The 24216-nt window shown below is 40.4% G+C and overlaps 1 protein-coding gene across 1 annotated transcript in view; it reads right to left on the minus strand.

The window, feature by feature from the left end:
• Window positions 1–631: 631 nt before the first annotated feature.
• LOC146980381 (alpha-1,3-mannosyl-glycoprotein 4-beta-N-acetylglucosaminyltransferase B-like) overlaps window positions 632–24216 on the minus strand; it is a 42166-nt gene continuing 18581 nt past the window's right edge. Inside the window, exons 7-15 of the mRNA XM_085788887.1 lie at window positions 21997–22072; window positions 14026–14140; window positions 12261–12391; window positions 10618–10725; window positions 8952–9145; window positions 5870–5948; window positions 3583–3643; window positions 3326–3438; window positions 632–767 (exon numbers count right to left, since the gene is read on the minus strand). Coding sequence (XP_085645013.1) covers window positions 750–767; window positions 3326–3438; window positions 3583–3643; window positions 5870–5948; window positions 8952–9145; window positions 10618–10725; window positions 12261–12391; window positions 14026–14140; window positions 21997–22072 — 895 coding nt within the window. The 3' untranslated portion in view covers window positions 632–749. The remainder of the gene's footprint in view (window positions 768–3325; window positions 3439–3582; window positions 3644–5869; window positions 5949–8951; window positions 9146–10617; window positions 10726–12260; window positions 12392–14025; window positions 14141–21996; window positions 22073–24216) is intronic.

A 24216-nucleotide genomic window follows, 5' to 3' on the forward strand; every position in this document is an offset into this window, starting at 1 on the left:
TCAAAATCTTACCAAGAATATTTGTCTTATTTCTAGTCAAAATAAATCTCATTCTACTTAAAATAAGACTCATCACATTAAAAAGTAGCTTGTTTTTAGACACTTTTTAACTTTTTAACAGGCATATTTTCACTTGAAATAAGTAGAAAAATCTGATAGTGGGGCAAGTTTTTCTTTCTTATTACAAACACAAAAAACTTGCTTTCACTGGCAGATTTTTCTACTTATTTTAAGTAAAAATTTGTTTGAAAACAAGTGAAAATTATATAAAAACAAGTACATTTTTAGATGATGAGTCTAATTTTAAATGGAAAGAGATTAGTTTTGACTAGAAATGAGACATTTGGACAAGAAATTCTTGGAATTTTGAGTTTTTGCAGTGCAGCGAGGAGTGAGATGTCAGCTACTGTACTGTACATTTGTCTTTCATGTAAATGGAGATAAGACTTTAAAGGGATATTCCAACATTTTGGCAAATTCTCCTATCCTAATTGTCGGTGCAAGCTGTTTTTAGATCGGTGGGCTGTATCCCTTTAATTCATAACAAAAATATATGAGGACCGTTCATGGAGGATCTTTGTTCAGTGGCAGTCCAACACGTGAGCTGTTTGAACTACGTGGTCCTCCCTCGGTTCACACACTGCAGGTGTTGTTGCTTGTCCAGTGAGTCCAGTAGCGAGCTTCTCTGTCCAGCAGGGGGAGCTCTGTTCGCCTCGTTGCCTCTCCTCTCCTCTCCTCTGTGCTCGACGTCAAACTTTAATGAGAATCTGACAGACAGGAACAAGAATGAGGATATTGAAAAATGGTTTGGCAACAACTGGTAAAACAAATGCTGTAGGCTACTATCACCAGCTATTTGTATTTTTCAAGGTGTGGAGAAACTAAGATACCCAGCGGTAGGCTATGGCAAATTCTCTACTCATCCTTAGTTTTTACACACAAAGAAATGCTGGGTTGTTTTTTCAACCCAACTGCTAGGTTGAGCCTGTTGGTTAATTTAATTGGGTTATTTTCATTGAATTGGGTATTCTGAGAACACACTTCTAGGTTATTTCTGTTGGGAATGGAGTTATTAGCTGTTGAGTTGTAATTTCTATAATGTTGTGTTGGTTTGTTTTGGACTACCCAACACATTGGGTTGACATTCGGTGGGAGGAGTTTCCTAGCAGTGTGTTTGTGAATATAAGTTTAGGTTATTTCTGTTAAATATATAATAATTGTTGTATTAAGGGAATCAACCCAATTTGTTGGGTTAAATTTAACCCAGTGTGTGTTCTGGCCAATATTTAACCAGCGCTGGGTTGGGAAACTACCCAAATTGGGTTGTTTTTAACCCAACATTTTTAACTATTACTTACTATTTCACAGTGGAGAAATTTGATGAAATATTATTTGAATGTGGAAAGGTCGATAATGGAGGAGAATAAGAAAGAGAACATTTTCTTGCAGGTATGGAGTTCAATTTATGACTCCTTGTAAATGAGAGCTGCAGAGATCTACAGATCTACAGCATACAGCAAATATACGTTTAGAGGAACTTTTTGTGGTTGAAGTTTATTTGTTCCTGCTTTTTGTTTCTCCTATTTTTTTATTTTAAATTTTTTTACCTTTTTTTACCTTTTACCTTTTTACCTTTTATTTCATTTTTATGTTATTACTTATTTATTTTTAACAATTTGCTGATCGATAATAAGTTAGTTTACTTTAAATTTGGTGTAATAGCTGTTCGTGTTTTTTTTTTTCTCCCTTTATCATTATTATTACTTTTACTATTATTAAATATTCTTAGTTATTTACTATTACCCACTGGATACTTGTATTAGGTTATTATTGCTGACTTGATTACCAGTAATAGCATCTAACAACGTATTACCCCATTATATGTACACATGAGAAGGTATGCTTTGTCCTTTATGTGTTTTTTTTATTTTTGTTCCGTTTTTTGGTGTGTGTGGATGAACTGAAGAAAGAAATAAAAAAAATTATAAAAAAAAAAAAAAGGAACAAGAATGAGTGTCAAGCAAACGTGACACACACACACACACACAAAGGCTGCACGGCACGTGAGTTCAGTAGATGGTGACCTTTGGGCTTTCCTCCACAGAACAAGAAAGCATGTTCTTTCTTATCTAAAAGGCCAAACAGAGATATTCAACACTGTTTCCTCTTCCACCTGCTCAGCAGCCAGGTCTGACAACATGGACACACACCTGAGGAACTTCATACCTGTTGGTTAGGCTCATTTTTCGAAACAGAAATTACATCCTCAAAACTCTAAGATCATTTGGCTAAATAAACGGTGATACAGTTCAGCACAACGCCATAGATCACTTGCAAAACTGCATCTCTCTCTCAAAACAGTTCACTATGTGTCAAAACTAAACTTCCTTCTCATAGAAATAGTCAGTTCCCCCAAAATGCATCGTCCCTTTGGCTTTGTGTGAGCACTGCAGGGCAAAGTGTTTAGATGTTTTGTCACTATGGCAGAGGAGCAGTCCTTCATTGACAATGGTTAAAGGGATAGTAGCATTTTTTTAAAGTGGGGTTGTATGATCTCCAAATAGCCCCTAAGTACTTTAATTGCAGTAGAAGACTCTCTGCACTCCTCCCGTTAGCAACGCCAGCCCATAATAGCCCTGCCCAGAGATTTACAACATACAGTGTTGTGAACAGACCCAAAGAAACGGCCTATTTTCACAGCCTAAAAGAGGTTTTACCTGAAAAAAATACACAGTTCCATTGTTCACTATAATATAATTTTTTCCAGCCCTTCAAAGTGCAGGAAAAACACAGTTTTTATTTGGACCTAACCAACTCACGTATCCCTCCGCCCAGGGTTAGCGCCCGCCGATCAGCAGTCGGTTAGGTAAAAGATAACGTCGATTTTTTTAACATTTAACGACTTTTTTAACGTCGATTTGGCCTATTTTAACACGTGTTTTGGCTCCCAAGAGGGCACTTTAACGCGCGTTTTGGCTCCCAGGGGGCACTTTCAAGGCTGACAAGAGTGAGACTGTAGCGACATGGTGCGTTTGTGGCGAAAGAACGTCGATTCGGCCTGTTTTATAATATCAATACCTTAAGACTAAAAAACGTCTATTTGGCCCATTTTAACATGTGTTTTGGCTCCTAGAGGGCACTTTAGCACACGTTTTGGCTGCCATGAGGGCACTTTAACGCGCGTTTTGGCTCCCAGGGGGCACTTTAGCACACGTTTTTCAACAACTGCCCCCCCCCCTGTGCACGCCACTGGCGCCCACACACACACTGATGAACACACACACACACACACACACACACACACACACTCTCAGGTAGGTCAGACCTCACTCAGCAGAGCCCAGACGTCAGAGTCAGAATGAACCACCAGGCGCAGAGCGGCGATGGGCTGCAGAGCCTCGTCAACCTCTCCCTCAGCTACCCCGCTCTCAAAGGCCCCTGAAACACACACACACACACACACACACACACACACGCACACACACACACACACACACACATGAACAGACAGAAAAGTGAAAGAAACAAGCAGCGACTCTTTGTTGAATGTGTGTGAGTAACAGATGAATGGGTTAACTGTACCGACGGTGATGAAGTTGTTGTCAGACGGTCTGTGGTGAGATGAGCTGTTTGCTGCTGTCGCCTGCACAAGACAACACGGACTATGACATCACTGCAGGTGTTCTCTTCTCAAGACAAAAAGCAGATCCATCATTGTGTATGTAACAATCTTTAAAGGGATAGTAGCATTTTTTTTAAAGTGGGGTTGTATGATCTCCAAATAGCCCCTAAGTACTTTAATTGCAGTAGAAGACTCTCTGCACTCCTCCCGTTAGCAACGCCAGCCCATAATAGCCCTGCCCAGAGATTTACAACATACAGTGTTGTGAACAGACCCAAAGAAACGGCCTATTTTCACGGCCTAAAAGAGGTTTTACCTGGAAAAAAATACATAGTTCCATTGTTCACTATAATATAATGTTTTCCAGCCCTTCAAAGTGCAGGAAAAACACAGTTTTTATTTGGACCTATAGGTCTGTCAAAATTGCTCCAAAATGATGTTTGAATATTCGTTCTAAAAATAACACATCATTCGAATATATTTGAATATCTATTTGTGCATTATGCCAACAGGAGGACAAACTAGTACTACTTGTTATAGGTTTTATTTATTTATTTTTTCAATTTTAACATCTTTGACAATGCCCAGGACATTACAAAATGAACTGGCTCGCGGCTCGCCGGCCCACCCGTCCCCTCTAACTTGTGTGACTTGTGTACACATTCACAGTCAGTCAGAAATCACACAACTTAAACATCATAACAACAACATTAACTGCGGTGTCGCTACAATATTTTCAGTTGTGCAGGCTATTAGTAATAATGAGCGATGAGCCCGGCCCGCTGTTCTATTTAGGCCTTTTTTTTCTTTTTTTTTTTTCTTTTTTTTCCCCACTCAGTTTTTTTTCCCACTGTTTAGTTAATATTAAAATATTAATTTTCACATTCGAATCTCAGGTTTTTTTTATATTCTAATATATATTCAAATTTAGAATATTCGTTGACAGCCCTAGGACCTAACCAACTCACGTATCCCTCCGCCCAGCGTTAGCGCCCGCCGATCAGCAATAAAGTACGGGGCTATTTGTAGATCATACAACCCCACTTTAAAAAAATGCTACTATCCCTTTAACTACCAGCAAGTGACAGCAAAATGTAGTTAAACTATGTAGTTCATGTAGTTAGTCTCAGGTGTTGAGTCATGAGCTGGGTGTGTTAGAATGAAATGCTGCTATCACTGACTCTTAATGGTGGTTCAGCAAGTTTTCCAGATATGACCCCCCACCCTGTTATATTTAGTATATATATATTACACTACTGAGGACCTGTCACACACTTACTCACATCCTTTCAATGGAATAACACACACACACAGACACACACAGGTGCCACCATGTCTCTCACAGCCAATCAGCCGTGACGTTACAGAGAAGAGGAGAGGATGGAGTGGGTGGAAGCTGCCCCAGCAGGTTACTCAGGGTGTGCTTTAATGCTTTCAATCAGGCTTTCAGGTTTTGACAGGCCTATTTTATATTTGTATATTGTTATTTTAATCTATTTTTAGTGACTTTAAAGGGATAGTTCACCCAAAATTGAAATTTCATTCATCTCATTATCTATCTCCTCCCCCTCATGTGGACTAAGGGCTGGGAGAAGTTTCAGAGTCCTCCGTGGCTTCTCTGAGTTACAGGGGGTCTCGGCGTAGCAGTGCATGTCCATATGACGGTTGCAAATGGATACCAACTGTCTTCGTAACAAAAAGACACACCAAAAAACATCCAAATACCTCCATGCTGCTCGTATGTAATGTCCCTCTTGTATTGAAGCCCCGAAATGCGAAATTGTCCCGAAAAAAATTAAATAAGTCTATATTTCAAGCTTGTTTGTAGCGGAAGCTTCTCGAAGCTCCTCTACTCGGGGCATTTCAGGGCTTCAATACAAGACGGACATTACATACGAGCAGCATGGAGGTATTTGGATGTTTTTTGGTGTGTCTTTTTGTTATGAAGACAGTTGGTATCCATTTGCAACCGTTATATGGGCATGCACTGCTACGCCAAGACCCCCTGTAACTCAGAGAAGCCACGGAGGACTCTGAAACTTCTCCCAGCCCTTAGTCCACATGAGGGGGAGGAGATCATGAGTGAAATTTCAATTTTGAGTGAACTATCCCTTTAAAGGTCAGCACAACACACACACACACACACACACACACACACACACACACACACACACACACACACACACACACACACACACACACACACACACACACACACACACACACACCCAGAGGCAGATGACTCACATTGCTGGGCAGCACCTCCACTGTGGTGTTGAAGAAGTGATCTCTACTCGTCTGGATGTTTCCAGAGCGGAACAGGAACCTGCAGCAGAGGAAACAGACCAGCATCCAGTGCATTTAGTAACATACATACCATAATACTGAACCACACTGTGGACCTTGTTGACCTCTGGAAAAATCACATCTATTTTTAAGCCTGTGAATATTCTCATTTGTCCAGGTCATAGTTATCTCAAGGAAATGTAAATCGAATACAACTGCACTGCAAAAACTCAACATCTTTCCAAGAATATTTGTCTTATTTCTTGTCCAAATGTCTCATTTCTAGTCAAAACTAATCTCTTTCCACTTAAAATAAGACTCATAACCTAAAAATTAACTTGTTTTTAGATCATTTTCACTTGTTTCAAACTAATTTTAACTTGAAATAAGTAGAAAAATCTGCCAGTGAAAGTAAGTTTTTTGTGCTTGTAATAAGGAAGAAAAACTTGTTCCACTATCAGATTTTTTCTACTTATTTCAAGTGAAAATCTGCTTGAAAGAAGTAAAAAGTGTCTAAAAACAAGCTACTTTTAATATGATGTGTCTTATTTTAAGTAGAATGAGATTTGTTTTGACTAGAAATGACATTTTGACTAGAAATGAGACAAATATTCTTGGTAAGATACTTGGGTTTTTGCAGTGTAATGCTGCATTAGCATCAAAACAAAGTAGGCTAAATAAAAAATGATAATACATACGTAGTCTAAGAAAAAAAACAGGAAAAGTTAGAGGGAGGGGCCCACATTAGTATTCTTTAAGTGGGCCCAGAATTCCTAGCAACGGCCCTGGTTGTTCGGTTGTACCTTTGTGCTAACTGTGTAGCTCAGAGGAGACCGAGTGTTTTCTGTTGCAGCCGCTGCACATTAGACAGGCCTGCTCACTGTCTCATTAAAACTCACCTCTTTTCTTTGGCTTTTCACACCACATAGGCTGTTGATTTTATGTGCACAGATATTTTATGTGGGTGGACAGTCTATTTAGTTATTTATTTATTATGTTTTATTGTGTTATTTTTTATCTTTAGTACTTTGTCTTTTTATTATGTTACAGCAGCTTTGGAAACCTTTGTGTTTATTATTGGGCTTTATAAATAAAATGGATTGGATTGGATGTTAGCATATAAAACAAAAACAGTGAACATGGCAGCAGTACAGCAAGGCTGCAGACTCTTGACTCCATTTCCATTTGACATGTTTTTTTCTTTTTCATCCAGGTGAGATTTAAGACTCTTTACAATGAATGTACAGTTTATATTTTATAAGAATCTTATGTTTGTGTCTGGGTTTGATCTTTGGCGCCTGTAACTGTGAGATAATCACCCTGCTGTTGTTTAAATACCTGTTCTAGTATTTGCATACATTTCACAATGTACATTTGTTTTTCTGATGGTATTTGCATTGTGTGTTTGCTGTGTGTGTGGTGCTGTTTCTGTGCAAGCAAAGACTGCATGGTCCCTTTGTCTTTGGAGTTGATGGTGAACAAAGAGACGAGAACAAACAACTCAATCAATGCACGTTTAAACTCACCGGAGGCGGATTCAGGACACGTACAGTACTTACTATTCTTTTAAATGAGTTAAACTTCATTTAATTACAGAGCTGTGTGCTGAGCATCATTTGCTTAATAACCTCTCCTGTTTGCTCTCACTTCCTCTTTTGCTCTGAATATGTGACATGACCAGTCACCTACACACTGCACTTGTGTGTGTGAGCCAGTGAGAACAGGAAGCACATTGTGTATCATGCAGTTGATTAGTTACTCAAATATAGTCTGAATGAAGGCCAGTAAAGATAGGTGCAACATTAAAAGTGCATAATTCACCTCAAAGGCACAAGGTCAGTAACAGCTGTTCATTATCCTGTTGCATTCAGCTCTGGTGGTTTTACTGGTGGAAAACAGACAGAGCGTTGTAAAAGGTTTGACAGCAGAAATGATATCTAGGAACTTCAAGGATTAAAACCTGGGTGGACAACCCGATCAACTAGCTGCTGGAAAGCTACAGGGGACAAAACCCCTTTCTGGGGTCATTTTGCTGGCGAAATGATGTAAATGCAAATATTTAGGTACTACAATGGCATAAATAGTCATACAACTATAAAATTTGGCAGAGAGTATCTTGACACATAGGGGGAGGCAGGAAAAAAAGATTCTGGGGTTTGTTGCAACTCGATTTTAAGATATCACCCTCAACATCCCAAAAAAGACACACAAAAAAGTTCTGTTCGCCTGACAAATTCTCATGAAAATTATTATTTTTCAGCACTTTATGGAGAATATCTATGCCTAACATGTATATAGAAAACTTCCTGAATTCATAAGCTTCCATTTGAGTCCAAGATAGCCTTTCTATCTCCAAAGCCCCACTTGGTGTGGCCAACGGTCTTCTCTATCTATCTGTTCACTTTGGGGAGACTAGAAACACAATGGTTTCTGATAACATGTAGTTTTTCACAATAGCTTGCTAGTAGAAAGGCTATCTTGGACTCAAATGGAAGCTTATGAATTAAGGAAGTTTTCTATATACATGTTAGACATAGATATTCTCCATAAAGTGCTGAAAAATAATCATTTTCATGAGAATTTGTCAGGCGAACAGTACTTTTTGAGTTGCAACAAACCCCAGAATCTTTTTTTCCTGCCTCCCCCTATGTATCAAGATACTCTCTGCCAAATCGTATAGTTGTATGACTATTTATGCCATTGTAGTACCTAAATATTTGCATTTACATCATTTCACCAGCAAAATGACCCCAGAAAGGGGTTTTGGCCCCTGTAGCTTTCCAGCAGCTAGTTGACCAGGTTGTCCACCCAGGTTTTAATCCTTCAAGTTCCTAGATATCATTTCTGCTGTCAAACCTTTTACAACGCTCCCTGTCTGTTTTTTTGCTTTGCCCCCGGGGTATTAGGACACAAGCAGTGACCATGTATCTGTATCATCATCGTCTCCATCTGTCCAGACCTCAACTACAACCTTGGCTTTCAATTAATAAAACAGGGTCAAGCTACAGCGTCTCTAATAAAAGACAGAAACATGTGGACTGACCCTGACATGTGGACCGGCTGGTGGAAGCGGATCAGGATGTGGTCACCCTGGACGGGGGTCAAGGCCCAGAAGAAGTCCTTTCCTCTGTACGCGCGGTCCAGACTGTGCTGCTGGTAGTGTTTCAAGCTGCTGCTCAGCTCTGCAGCCGGGTTCTCATGGGTCTGGAACAGAGGCTGCCGCTCAAAGCCCCGATCCTGCAGAGAACCACACATACACACACTGGCATCAGGACAGGATCAGAGGATCTGATTGGCCCCATAGTCCAGTCATTTTATGAGAAAAGGTTGAACAAATTGCAACAGAAGCAAACACAACTGGTTTTGTATCCTCAACATGTCCTGAGTGAGGGAAAAAAAGCCCAGAAGAATCCCATTAGGGGAAAGTTTAGAAAAAGACCCAAACATATCCCATTTATACGCCTATTCATTATTTTTCTCACCTGAATAGGGTACAATTTTTACCCTTTAATTATCTCCATGAAAATTACTGAGTTGATTACTTACATTAAGACAAACATAAAATGTAGAAATTCTTTGTTAACATGAGCAAATTTGCATACATTTGCATAAATTCCACCGTTTTGACGGCACATAAAGGTGCTGTGGTGGTACCAGCATGAAAATTGGAATGAGTTGACTCCATCGGTCAACTGACAAGAAATCACTTCAAATTTCAAGATGACTGCAATTTTTCAGGAATCTGTCGCTGCGAGAAACACTAGTTTTACAACATGGTAGCCTAGCGCCCTAGCTCATTAAAGCTACAGTTGGTAAGCTGATGAAAGTGAAAGTAAACTCCGTGACTTGGTCTGAAATTGTGTTGGTATGAATGAGTGTTCAGTGGAAAAGTTTAGTTTAGTTTAGTTTAGTTTGTTAACACAGGACAGTGTACGATACCATTAATCAATTTTAGAACAATGAAGAGATGGTTGTACCAGATTTAGCCACTAGGGCTCATTTCCATCTGTAGTCCCAACATAAAACTCACAATACAAATCACAATAAAATACAGATCGCAGAAAAATACAGATCACAGTAAAATACAGGAGAAACCCAAGACATAGAACGACACAGGTGAACTCTTGGACGGCACAGAGGCAACACACACACACACACACCGCCGCACAAGTAGCCACATGGACAACAGGGGGACAACGTTGAAAACACAGACGTACATCTCCTCATTCAGAGTAGAGGAACACAGAACACCAAAAAAGAAATTGTAGGCAAAGTGCAAAGTGCTTCTAGCAGCAAGATGTTGATTGTCATGCACTACATGTGTGGTGGACACATCAGTATCAGTACAGTAACTGTATGTGTGGTGGACAAAGTGCAAAGTGCTCATAGCAGCATGATTATTCACAGTATTGATAGTAATAAATACAGTAATAATAAAGATAAAACATGAAAGTGGCCACAGTGGCAGATGTAATACCAACGATGGGAATTCTCAGTTACAAAAAATAAAAAATGACCAGCTATGGTGATGTGACAGACGTATCTATGGATATCAGATGAAAACAGAGACAAGAAGTGCTAACGACAAAGAGAAAAAAAGACCAGGTAGCCTCTCCCACTGAGGCTGCTTCTCATCATCGTTATGTAACAGTGGACAGACAGTAGAGTGTGTCTGTGGTCTGTGGTGAGATAGACAGAGAAGTACTGACCCTGAGCTGCTGAACTTTACCACGTAGAGACGAGTACAGGCCCACGTGCTGGAAGAGGGAGGGCTTGAACCGCTGCTTCAGCAGAGCCTTCTGCGCGTCACAGTGTTTCTGCAGCACACAACACAGACAGGAGGAGGAAAAGGGCCATTACACACTTTATCAGGCTGCTGCAGCAAATCATTTACCACCGTCTCAGCTCTGTCAGGAACCTTTACACCAGGAGTTCTCAACTGGTCTCACTCTGGGCTCCACATTTTCCCATGGTCATTAAGTCACGACCCACTTTTATAGAATTCAAACCAAGATTTTTTTTTTTAAGCCTTTAAAAACTCATTTAGCTCTTTATTGAGCAAAGTGCATTTCAGAGCACATGAATGAAACTGAGGAGTTACCATGACAACTGCATGTACGGAAGTGAATAAAAAAATATCAAACTGCACAAAATGGAGACCAACAAAACGATATATTTGACTTCTAATGCATCTCTGCATTCAGAGCATGTTCACTAAAGTGAATAAATATCAAATTGCACAAAATAAAGACCCACAAAACAAAACAAGATTCACTGCATCAGGCCACATTAATAAGAAACTGATATCTTTGCATTCAGAGCAAATAATAAGAAAGTGAGGAGGAGCATTACAACTGCATGTGTTCACGTGTCTCGTGCCTTTCAAAATAAGTTATTTTTCAAAATAAAAGACATGTCCAACATCAGATGTGCATTGCAAAAAAAACAAAAAAGTCTTAAAAGTGCATCTCTCTAGCTGTGTTTTTTCTTCCCACCTTCTCAGATAGCAAAGAGTATCTATATTTTGAATAAGGTTAAGTTTGTCTTGGACACTAACACACTAAGAATTCTGTATTGTACATTTATTTTGCCATATTTTAATTACTGCGTGGAGGTGTGGGGCAACACTGACTGTATGTAAGTAACATCGCTCCTCTGTTTCTGCTACAAAAAAGAGCAGTAAGAGTAATCCACAAGGCAGGTAATAGAGATCCCTCAAATAGACTTTTTATTTCTGCAGGTTTGTTGAAAATGGCCGATATAATAGAATTACAGACCCTAAAAATAATGTTTAAAGAAAAGAACCAGAACATTTACAAAGCTTGTTTAAATTGGAGGAAGGGGATAAAACAGACTGAAGCTGGATTTTAAACAGACATTTGCAAGGTTAAAAAGCTTAAAACAAATGTGTATTTCTGTTGCAGGTGTATAAGAGTATGGCATTCACAAAGCAAGGAATTGAAAAGTTGTACAAGTATGTCTCAGTTTAAGAAAATGTTTAAAAAAGAAAAGATAAGTATCTACAAAAAAGAAGAAGGAGAAAGAGAAAAAGATAGATAGACGAGTGGTGTTTTTTTTTTTTTTTAATCATTACTATGTTTCATCATCTTTAATACTTTGAAACAGAGAATAATTCTGGTGTTGAAGTAAGCCAATGTAATTGTAACAACAGAGAGGGGCAGGTATTATAAGTCTTTTCTTCATCCTGCTCCTTTTCATTCATGGTGAAAATGTGTACACAATGTATATGTGCAACTATGTGAGAAAGTACATACCATGAATGAAATAAATCAAAAATGAAAATGAAAATGAATGATATCAAGGCTGCATGTTGTTGTTAGCTCTCACTCACCTGGTCTTTCTCTGGGTGGCAGACTTTAACCCACAGGATGTGGTCCAGCAGCCAGTCTACGGGTTTGTCTCTGTGGAACATCAGGAAGAACTCGGTGATCATCGGGAGGTCACGGGTCCGAAACAGCTTCCCTGATACGCACACAAAATACTGTCAGCATACAATTTAATACAAAAGTGGTGGAAAATCTTTGTATGTTGTGTCAAACTATCTATTTGGAGGATGTTTGGATAGGAATGAAGTTTTAACTGCAGTAGTCCAGGTTAGAGGTTAGAGAGATAACCATGACCAGGGCCGTTGCTAGGAATTCTGGGCCCCCTTAAAGAATACTAAAGTGGGCCCCTCCCCCTAACTTTTCCAGTTTTTTTTCTTAGACTATGTATATATTATCATTTTTTATTTAGCCTTCTTTGTTTTGATGCTAATGCAGCATTACACTGCAAAAACTCAAGTATCTTAGCAAGAATATTTGTCTTATTTCTAGTCAAAATGTCATTTCTAGTCAAAACAAATCTCATTATACTTAAAATAAGACACATCATATTAAAAGTAACTTGTTTTTAGACACTTTTTACTTCTTTCAAGCATATTTTCACTTGGAATAAGTAGAAAAAAATCTGATAGTGGAACAAGTTTTTCTTCCTTATTACAAGCACAAAAAAACTTACTTTCACTGGCAGATTTTTCTACTTATTTCAAGTGAAAATTAGTTTGAAACAGGTGAAAATGATCTAAAAACAGGTTAATTTTTAGGTGATGAGTCTTATTTTAAGTGGAAAGAGATTAGTTTTGACTAGAAATGAGACATTTGGACAAGAAATAAGACAAATATTCTTGGAAAGATGTTGAGTTTTTACAGTGTACTATGAGTATTAGTCAGGGTCTTACGCAGAATAAATCAGTCATACAAAGATTAGACTACTGGGGTTTTTTATGGGCCCCACTGGGCGCTGGGCCCCTAGAGTTATCATCACCTTTCTCCCCTATACAACGGCCCTGTCCATGACCTGGATCAGATGTTGGATCCTGAGGCTGTACTGACGAGCTCCTGGTCTGACTGTCAATATCTGTATGACTTGTTTCAATGTCCTCAGTGTCAGCAAGGACAAAACAATGAGCTGTGTATTAGGATTAGTTAAAGGGACAGTTCAACATTTTGGCAAATTGGCCCATTGCCATAATCTCTATAGTCATAGCAGTAGGTTTGTTACCTTTAATTGTCTGGTGGACAAGTTGTGAGCTGCACATTCACCACGCTATGAGATAATAACACAACGTTACCACACAGAGTTGTTTTAGAGGGAAATTCATGCAAAACCGCTGATGCACGTTGCCTTCAGGGACAGTTTTTCATCAACAGTCTCTGTATTTCCCTCTAAAACAACTCTGTGTGGTAACGTTGTGTTATTATCTCATAGCGTGGTGAATGTGCAGCTCACAACTTGTCCACCAGAGCGTTGTGGAGTTGTTGGATTGTGTATTTGATGAGTTTGATGAGGGAAACCAAGAAATCCCATTAGCCTCCGTAGCGTAGCTCTGAACAGCTCACGGCTCTGCTCCGCCGTTCTAAAAATAGCTTGCACCGACAATTAAAGGTAAAAAACCTACTGCTGTGACTATAGGGATTACGGCAATGGGCCAATTTGCCAAAAATGTTGAACTATCCCTTTAAAATAGATGTGTTCATTATCATAACTTAGAAAATCAGATCATGTACGAGACTGGACCGGCTGGTCAAAGCAGGTCTCAGTTCAGACGCACAAACCTATGAATCCGAGCTGGGAGAACTCCAGGTAGAGCCACGGCTTGGAAGCTTCCTGGGTGGCAAAGGTCTTCATGTCATTGTAGTATCCTGCCTTTGCAACAATATCGTCCTCTAACTAGAAAACACAGCACAAAAACTCAATTCAATTAGTGACTGAACATCATTTAAAGGGATAGTAGCATTTTTTTTAAAAGTGGCGTTGTGTGATCTACAAATATCCCCTAAGTACTTTAATTGTAGTAGAAGACTCTCTGCACTCCTCCCGTTAGCAACGCCAGCCCATAATAGCCCTGCCCAGAGATTTACAACATACAGTGTTGTGAACAGACCCAAAGAAACGGCCTATTTTCACGGCCTAAAAGAGGTTTTACCTGAAAAAAAATACACAGTTCCATTGTTCGCTATAATATAATTTTTTCCAGCCCTTCAAAGTGCAGGAAAAACACAGTTTTTATTTGGACCTAACCAACTCACGTATCCCTCCGCCCAGGGTTAGCACCCACCGATCAGCAGTTGGTTAGGTCCAAATAAAAACTGTGTTTTTCCTGCACTTTGAAGGGCTGGAAAAAATTATATTATAGCGAACAATGGAACTGTGTATTTTTTTTCAGGTAAAACCTCTTTTAGGCCGTGAAAATAGGCCGTTTCTTTGGGTCTGTTCACAACACTGTATGTTGTAAATCTCTGGGCAGGGCTATTATGGGCTGGCGTTGCTAACGGGAGGAGTGCAGAGAGTCTTCTACTGCAATTAAAGTACTTAGGGGCTATTTGGAGATCATACAACCCCACTTTAAAAAAATGCTACTATCCCTTTAAGGCAAAGAGAGAGAGGCGGAGACCCTGAGCCCATTGTGTGTTGTGTTTACTCCTCCTAGGCTGCAGACTGAGACTGTGTGTAATTTCATTCACTCCATTATTGTCCGAGCCCAGACGCAGCAGCACCCATTCACCCATTCACCCATTCACCCATTCACCCATTCACCCATTCACCCATTCACCCATTCATCGCCATCCCAGGAGACCTTAACTATGCAACACTGGACTCCACACTGCCAGACCTTGATCAGATTATAAGATGCCCTAGAAGAAAGAACGGGACATCAGACCTCCTTTATGTAAATGTGAAGGAAGCCGATACTGCCTTCACTCAGAAAATCTGACATCCCACGACCACACACACACTCCCTCGGGACACGGCGATCTCCTGATGGACGCCAGAGGAGGCCGTGAGAGACTGGGGCAATGGGGTATCCTGCATGAGGTACAGGCCCGGCCCCTGGCATAAACCCTCTATGTGGTTGTTTAGGGCCACAGCCGTTAGGTGGGGGGCCACATGATCAGAAAGGTACCGGGGTTCATCAAGTCATTTTAACACTGAGGTCTGCGCGCGCGTTTACGCGACTGTCTTGATATGTTTTTGTTTGTATTTCGGTCATTTTACGCCGTAGAAACGCGGTTTAACTGCTCCCGTGACCGAGGGACGGCTCCCCTCTTTCAAATACACCCGCCCTCGGTGACCTACGTTATTCACAGCCAGGGTTTGAGAGCCAATAACAAATATTTTTGTTTGAAGAGGAAAAAAAGCTAATTTCTCATTTAAAAAATCTGATGAAGCTTTGAAGTCAATATTCAGCTTCTTTTATCTCACATTTGAGACATTTGGTGAAAATAGAACGGCAGAATGACAACATTTGTGCTCAAAAACAATCTTACAAAATGTCATTTTAGACTTGTTTTCTACACTTATCTATTACTGTATTCATATCCTATTTCAAGCACCAAAACAGTTCATTCTCATGACTGAAGGTGTGTTTTCACAAGGGATTTGAAATTTTTCAGAAAATTTGGCCTAAATTATTTCTTTATACAGTGTTCTAGGACAAATTGGCCTCAGTGTGCTTACAGCGGAAGATTAGACATAAAACACTTGAGTATTGTTACATCTGTCTATCAAACACGTCTGTATTCAGTTTTAACCAGTGATTTGGTGTTTGCGCTTAGAGTGGGCCACAAACAAAAATCTTGTTTAGGGCCACCAAAATGCTAGGGCCGGCCCTGATGAGGTACAACAGTATACAACACTGTATTCCTGATGAGCTGAACTTCTGTATGGATGTTGTGTTTCCCATCAAAAGTGTGCGCTGTATCCCTGACAACGAGCCCTGGATTACCGGTAATGTCAAGAACATTCTTAAAGGAGACATATCATGCTCCTTTTCCACCAATTAAAATAGTCCCCAGGTGTCTTAAAGACATGTCTGTGTCTGTGACATGCTTCAGTCAAAATCCCCCAAGGATCAAACATCACAGCTCTTTTCATCCTCTCAAAACAGCCCTGTTCAGAACGGCTGCTTTCAGTGCCTGTCCCTTTAAATGCAAATGAACCACTGCTTGCCCCGCCCCTTCTACTGGTACCACCAAAGATATTCAATATACAGAAAGATACTGCATGGCTGTGTTCGAAATCACCCCCTATCACGGATGTAGTTCACTAACTATATAGTGTGCTCACCATTTTGTAGTGTTGTTCGAATTCTCCGCGATTAATTTCATCCACTATGTAGTGGACGACAAAACACCCACAATGCACCGCGAAATTGAGTGAACAAGCGATGTACACTACTTTCTACTCCCGTATCCCACAATGCAATGCGGTGGTGTTTTGCCAGAGAAGAAGAGGAAGCTAATTAGCATGTTAGCTACGATTTATTTAGGCAATTTACCAAAAAAACTCCTCAGACGTATTTGCCTTCGCTCCGTTCTCCCCGCCCGAGAAGCAGGAGTTGGACAGCAGCATCCCAACAATAACAGGCAGCATTAGATCAATCTGATAAAGAAACTGTAGTAGAATATGTAGTAAAAACGATCTGACGAGCTAAGCTAATAGCCACAGAGCCGCTAACGGCTCACGGTCGGGACACACAACAGTAGTTTACCAAACCAAACTTCCGATATTTCAACAGTTTATTGTCCGAGTAACACAACCACACAGAATCACATCCTCTAATGTTCCCGCAAGTGTCTGGTTTTTATTTTTATGTGTCCGGTTTGTTTCATACATTCATGGTTTGTTTACATGATTCTTGGCGCGTCTGCTTCCGTCACAGCAGTAGGCTAACACGCTAACACCTGGAGCATCAGCTGATGCAACCACGTCCAGAAAATTACCGTCTAGTGTCCGAATTCTCCTCCCGTCGTTCCCTACATCGTGTACATGATGTAGTCCACTATATCATAAGTGGATAGGGAGTGAGTGAGTGAGTGAGTGGGTGATTTCGAACACAGCCCATGAGAGGCTGCTCCAATGATAGAAATGGTTTCACTTCCTGTCTCTCTAAGTGGGCGTGGCCAACCGCCCCCCCACCTCGTCTGTGAACGTGTGTGTGGATTTATTACAATCTGTAGGTAGATGAAAGTGAGATATTTACATTTTCTTATGATAACATTAAATATTTACACTACTAACAGTCATATTACTTAGCATGACAAAAATAATTTAAATCATTTTCACGGGAGTTCGCGGCCGTTTGTTTGGCGTTGCCTAGGAGATCTGTGCCAACAAAGTGGATTTTCTCCTGATGTGTCCGTCTGAAAATTGCCATTTTGGTGTCAAACTGTTCAGAAGAGATGTGGCTTGTGAAAGATGAGTTCAACATTTACTTCAGTGACTGTGGGGAGAAAGACTCGACCATAATCTGTGTTCACGTTAAATTGTCCCATTGGAGTCAATACACTCCAGGCTGCCTCTGGTCTCTCTAAAGGGGCGTGGCCGTGCAGAAGCCTAGTGACATCATACAGGAAGCTGACTCCTCATGGAAGGTCTTGGTTTATAAGACAAGACAAACACCTAAATATGTGTTAAAGAGCCTTTAACTCTTTCGCGACCACACTAATTGCTCATCACATCCCCTCCAGACCACATGTTTTTGGCTATTTGTTTACCTTTTTTCTCACGTCGAAGCAAACTCTGTACATCACCTAGAAACAAACGTTTTTCACGTGGTTGAAGAGTGACTTTCCAACGTGCTCCTCGAAAAAACGGCGAGTTTTTCCGCCGTTTCATTCGTGAGTACAAAGGGGAAGAAGAGAGCTGGGTTTCTCCAAAAAATGCACTTTTGTGTCAAGTGGCAATCTGCTCATTTTACCGGTACTCTGCAGTGTGGCACGGTGAAAACAGCAGTGATAACGGGCTTTCAGGTCCGAATCTCCAAACCAGAAACGTTTGTAACAGCACCGGAAAAAGTCGCTAGATTTGGCGCCAGTCGCTTTTGTCAAAAAAAGTCTCCAAGAGGGTTTGGAAAGTCGCCAGATTTAGCGAGAAAGTCGCCAAATTGGCAACACGGTGTAGCCGACAGCCGCACAGCGCTGCACGCTGCCCCCAGAGCAGCGTTCAAGGCGACCGATTACTCAGACAAAACCAAGATCACACAGTTTATAAAAAACATTATGTTTTGATTGTAGTTTAAAACAGTTTTTACATATCAGAGGAACCATATTCACTAGGGGTGGGAGAAAAAATCGATTCACATAAATATCGCGATATCTTTTTTGACGATTTTTAAACCAACACTAAGTAACTTTTCAACCTTCATAAAATATTTTCATAACTTTTGTGATGATACATCGACTTACAACAAGTTGAATGACACCTCTGTCGTGGCCTGAGGGGGTCTGTATCATTATGGTCTGTATCTCTTTCTCTGGCACTAAGCAGCTTTGAGGAGCATGGTAGGAACCCGGCTCTCACTTTACTTTCACTTTCACTTTTGCGAGTCACAACAAGGAGGGAACAGGCAAAACGGCACTTTAGCAATGGATTATGTTTGTGTTTTCACTTTGAAATGATCCACTGGAAACAGAAACTTAGGTTTGATGTTTTTCTGTGTAATTTATTAACCTTGTTTCACTTTTAGCACTCCCCTCTCCCTTCCCCCTCAGGCTGCACTTGAAAATAAGAATTTTGTTCTTAATTTGCTTGCCTGGTTAAATAAAGGTTAAATAATGTCTTCTGTTAATTTTAATGCAGGATATTTACAGGGCTTCACGCTAGTGTTCATGGGAAATGGAGTCTTCCTTCAGGCAAAACACTACCGCTTTGGTCCACAGGCGCCGCCAAACTCAACCAAAACTGAAAGTTCTTTAGTACTGCTTTAAATCGATTTTTTTTTTCAAAAATCGATTTTTGTTTTTTTGAATTTTTTTTGGGGGGGGGAATTTTTTTAAATATTCTGTAATGTGCATTTGTTGTTTACATACAGAGAGTACAGGTTTTGAAAAGGGTTATAAGGGTATAAAGTTCACTTTATAATGGAGTACGTTATTTTATAGGCTCCTACAGTATTTGTGTGCAGATAAATGTTTAAAATGCAGACTATAGACTACTATAAATGCGACAATAAAAAAGTCTCATATTAATGTGGATGAATCTACGTTACCCACACTTGTTAACGGGCCCATTTTCGATAAATATATCGTTTTGTCTCTATCGTTATTTTGTTATTATTAGTGGTGGTTACTTTCGGTTTCGTGGCGAGTCATGAGAATAACGCCGCCGAATCTCCGTTTATGGTGGGAACTACGACGGTATCTGATCATCTTCCAACCTCTGACTTTAATTCTTGATGAATGAAAACATGAGTCTGTCTTGCGCCGTGTGAAAACGCTTCGCTTTTCCAAAACTCCTCGTTGTCCCTTTAAGAGGAAGAAGAAGGCCTTCCAGAAGCTGATGAGCAAAGGGCAACTCCAGGTGCAACTGAGGCCTTGTCCATACGAGCCCGGGTATTTTTGAAACCGGAGTTTTGCTTTGCGTCCACACCAGTGGTGTAATAAAAACACTCCGTACACACGCAACCGTGAAATCCGCTACCAAGTGACGCAATGCACGTGTGGAAGGCTGTTTTAACCAATCAAAATACAGTGGAAACCGCTTGGATCAAAAGGCTTGGGACGGAATCATTTCTAATGCTGTTTAAATAATTCGTCATCAAGTAATCCGCTTATAGTGTTCATTTTTGGTCATTTTATGGATGTAAACATGCGCAAAAACCATTTCAAAACTACGTGTTATTATAGCTTTATTTCACAGACTCCAAGTCCAACAATTAAATATTAATTAATTTAATAAAAATGTGTAGCCTATTTATTTTATTTTCGGCGGTGTCCCTTTGACGTGCACTGCTGCAGCAGCCTGCACATGTTGCTGCGCTGTGTCTTGACTCTTGTGCTGTGTGTTGTTGTGTGCTGTGTTGTTGTGCTGTGTGCGTCACCTGGCTGCTGAGCCACATGACTGTCTGTCGGTGCGGCGCAACTCTTTATGGCTGTTGTGTTGTCTGTCAAAACATGGACATATGAACATATCCACTTTATATCGACCGCGGACGTCACGGATACATTTTCGGCTTTTGGCTCGTTCCTCATCTCCGCATAGGCTCTTTTTATCACTACATGACAGCAGCGCGACCCCCCCTCCCGTCGTACCCGGGACATAGGCTATTGCCTGTTCATTCATGAAAATCATCCCGAAAAACACACGCACCCGGTGAAACCAACCCCGGCCGAAAACCCCACCCTGGACTCCGGTTTCAAAAAACCACGGTTTCAGGGTTCCAAAAGCACGGTTGCGTGTGGACAGGACATACAACCGGGAACATATGTTCACGGTTTCAAAAATACCCGGGCTCGTGTGGACTAGGCCTGAGAGAGGCAAAGGAGGAAGGCCGAGAGAAGGTGGAGCAGACAGACAAACAGCTTGAGGGAGTTCTGCAGTGCCATGGCAACCGGCACAGGCTGCAGTAAGGACAACAACAGAGGAGAGGAGGGGGATGGATGCTGCCAGAACAAACCGGCTCTACCTGCTTTTGAACAGGTTTGATGATGCAACCAGCACCATGTCCATCATCTCTTCCAACTCCACGACCCAGACCGCCTCTGGGCAGTCCTTGACAACCCTCCACCAGCTGTGGTTGACACCTTTACATGATCATTTCTTCTTTGCCACTGTGTCATTGTCAGCTGATAGTAAATACGATGATGGGGACTGGCTGCATTGATCTGTAAAGGTCACAGGATTTCCTCTGTATCTGCACTTTTTCAACTTGTTTCATGTGGGACGGATCTGTTGAATCACATAATTACTACTATACCTCTGTGCTGCTATAGGAGATACTGACCACAGCCAGGGCCGTTGCTAGGAATTCTGGGCCCCCTTAAAGAATACTAAAGTGGGCCCCTCCCCCTAACTTTTCCAGTTTTTTTTCTTAGACTACGTATGTATTATCATTTTTTATTTAGCCTACCTTGTTTTGATGCTAATGCAGCATTACACTGCAAAAACTCAAGTATCTTACCAAGAATATTTGTCTTATTTCTAGTCAAAATGTCATTTCTAGTCAAAACAAATCTCATTCTACTTAAAATAAGACTCATCATATTAAAAGTAGCTTGTTTTTAGACACTTTTTACTTGTTTCAAGCAGATTTTCACTTGAAATAAGTAGAAAAAATCTGATAGTGGAACAAGTTTTTCTTCCTTATTACAAGCACAAAAAACATGTTTTCACTGGCAGATTTTTCTACTTATTTCAAGTTAAAATTAGTTTGAAACAAGTGAAAATGATCTAAAAACAAGTTAATTTTTAGGTAATGAGTCTTATTTTAAGTGGAAAGAGATTAGTTTTGACTAGAAATGAGACATTTGGACAAGAAATAAGACAAATATTCTTGGAAAGATGTTGAGTTTTTACAGTGTACTATGAGTATTAGTCAGGGTCTTACGCAGAATAAATCAGTCATACAAAGATTAGACTACTGGGGTTTTTTATGGGCCCCACTGGGCGCTGGGCCCCTAGAGTTATCATCACCTTTCTCCCCTAGACAACGGCCCTGACCACAGCCACTGAGTGTCATGACTGCGACACCCTACCATGAGTTTAGGAGCTAATATCAACTGTGTAGTCTGACCTTTGACCCCTACCTGCACGTAATAGCTTCCTTTGTCCTGAGCATACAGCATGAGGAAGCTGAAGTCCAGATTCTGCTTAGTTCGCCACCTGAGGACACACACACACACACACACACACACACACACACACACACACACACACACACACACACACACACACACACACACACACACACACACACACACACACACATCAACACAAAAGTATCTTTCAATAAAGAGTGGTGCTAAATCATAATTTCATCTTTGCAAATCTAGTTATTGCAGAGGGAAAGATAAAAGATGAAAGATAACGATCTAAAGATCTGTAAATGTTTTTTTTATGTAGCGACCGCAGCATGAAGGAGTGCTGCCATTCCAAAAGAAACAATACATGACAAGTTATGTTCATTCAGGCAATGCAGAAGTCTTCAAAGCTCCAACCTGCCATGAAAATAACTAAGATACATGTTCTACCTTATGGCGTCCCTTTCATCTGTTTTTCTCCCTTTCTTTCACTATTCTTATTTTAAACTTAAGTTCTGTGATTAATGTAGTGTATTATCCACCTGAGCTTTTTTTGCTTTAATATCTTGAATTATCTTATGTTTTTCATGGTGTTTTCTTAGCCTAAAAGTTAAGGGATATGTCGGAGGTCATTCACCATTTGGATAGGAACTTCATTTGTGATGAGTCACAGTTTATATTCAAATAGAATGAACATAAATAAATGCAGATGTTACAAGAGAGAAAGGCGCACATACATTTACAGCATAGTTTTTGGGGAAACTTGACACTGTATCTATGTTTAAGGTAGCCTGGTCAAGAGGTTAAATATCAGAAGGTATAGGTTAGATTCTGTTTTTAGATCCTGTCTTTGTCTGACCATCTTTGCCAAGACTACAGTATATCCTTATATTGGGAGAAGGTTTCTGAATTAGAAAGCGTATATAAGGTTTGGGGTTTAGGCCAAGAGAGAGAGATCTCACATTGGCACCAGAGATGCTCTAGGATTCGGCATTTTTGAACACTGTTCTTTTTCTTCTAATAAACTCCTTTTTGAATGCAAGTGAAGATGTGTCGGCGGTGATCCCTTCTTTTCATCAACACATCAATATACCACATTAACTTCAATAATGTTGAATAAATGAAATCACTTTTGAATGGGCACTTTTTTTCCATGGCTGCAGCTGCAGCTCTAGAAGGTCTCCTTATCTGTGTCTCTGACAGATTTGGACCCAGTCATTCAGTCAGTCACACATCTGCTCAGGTAGGCTACAACAGGTAGAAAAGCCACAGTTTTTTTAACATATTCATCCACCACAGCTTGTGAACTATAGCTCTGTATGTAGACTGCAGCTTCAGTGGCCACAAACAGTTGCACACTATAGCTGCAACCAAGACTGATACTGATTTCCTTTCATGGTCCCATCCACATAAATGGAACCAGAGCTATTACTGTACATGTCAAGGTTACAGTTTTTCTCAATTGCTAAAACCCTAAACTTAACTCTATTGTCTGAACCAAATTCTCAGTTTCCTGAACCCACTGATTGAATCAGTCTCTCTGGCAAAACCATCAGCACTTTTCACCTGTTTAGACACAACTTACCAACACATTTTCATTGTGATGCACCTGTGTTGCATAATGCTGAGCACAGGTGGCAAAAGTCAAACACAACTAAAGCACAAGTTTCACCGGTTGAACACAACAACTCAACATTGATCACACTTGTGTCCAATGATGTGAGGGAACGTATACTGTAGCTGGTTCAGGATGAAGTCCTGTGGCCTGATCCAGTACAGAGAAATTACGCTGTGGCTGAGTTACTGTAATCACTTCTCATTTCTATATTTTTGTACTTTATTTTTACGTAGGCTTACTGCATACAAGTACTAAATGCACAAGATTTCTGTTTGTTTTTGTACTGTACAAGTACTACGTGTAAAATGTACAGGATTTCTGGTTTTTGTACCTTTTTCTTTTAGTACTATGTACAAGTGCTAAATGCACAGGTTTTTTGTTTTGCACCATGCATTTATGGAGGGAGAAGTGGAGAAGAGGAAGAGGAGAAGATGAGAGACCACAGGGTGAAGGAAGAGAGGATGAGGGAGGGAGAGAGGGATGAACTGGGAAGAAAAAAGAAGGAAGGAAAAGGAGAGCAGCTTTCGAGAAATGTGTCTTAGCAATCGAGAAAAACTGTAACGCAAACATGTCTACCATTTACAGTAAAAAAAGAAGGGGGGAACAGA

This window comes from Trachurus japonicus, chromosome 10 (genome assembly GCF_045865225.1).
Source record: "Trachurus japonicus isolate A0001 chromosome 10, Traja_1.0".
Lineage (NCBI taxonomy): Eukaryota > Metazoa > Chordata > Actinopteri > Carangiformes > Carangidae > Trachurus > Trachurus japonicus.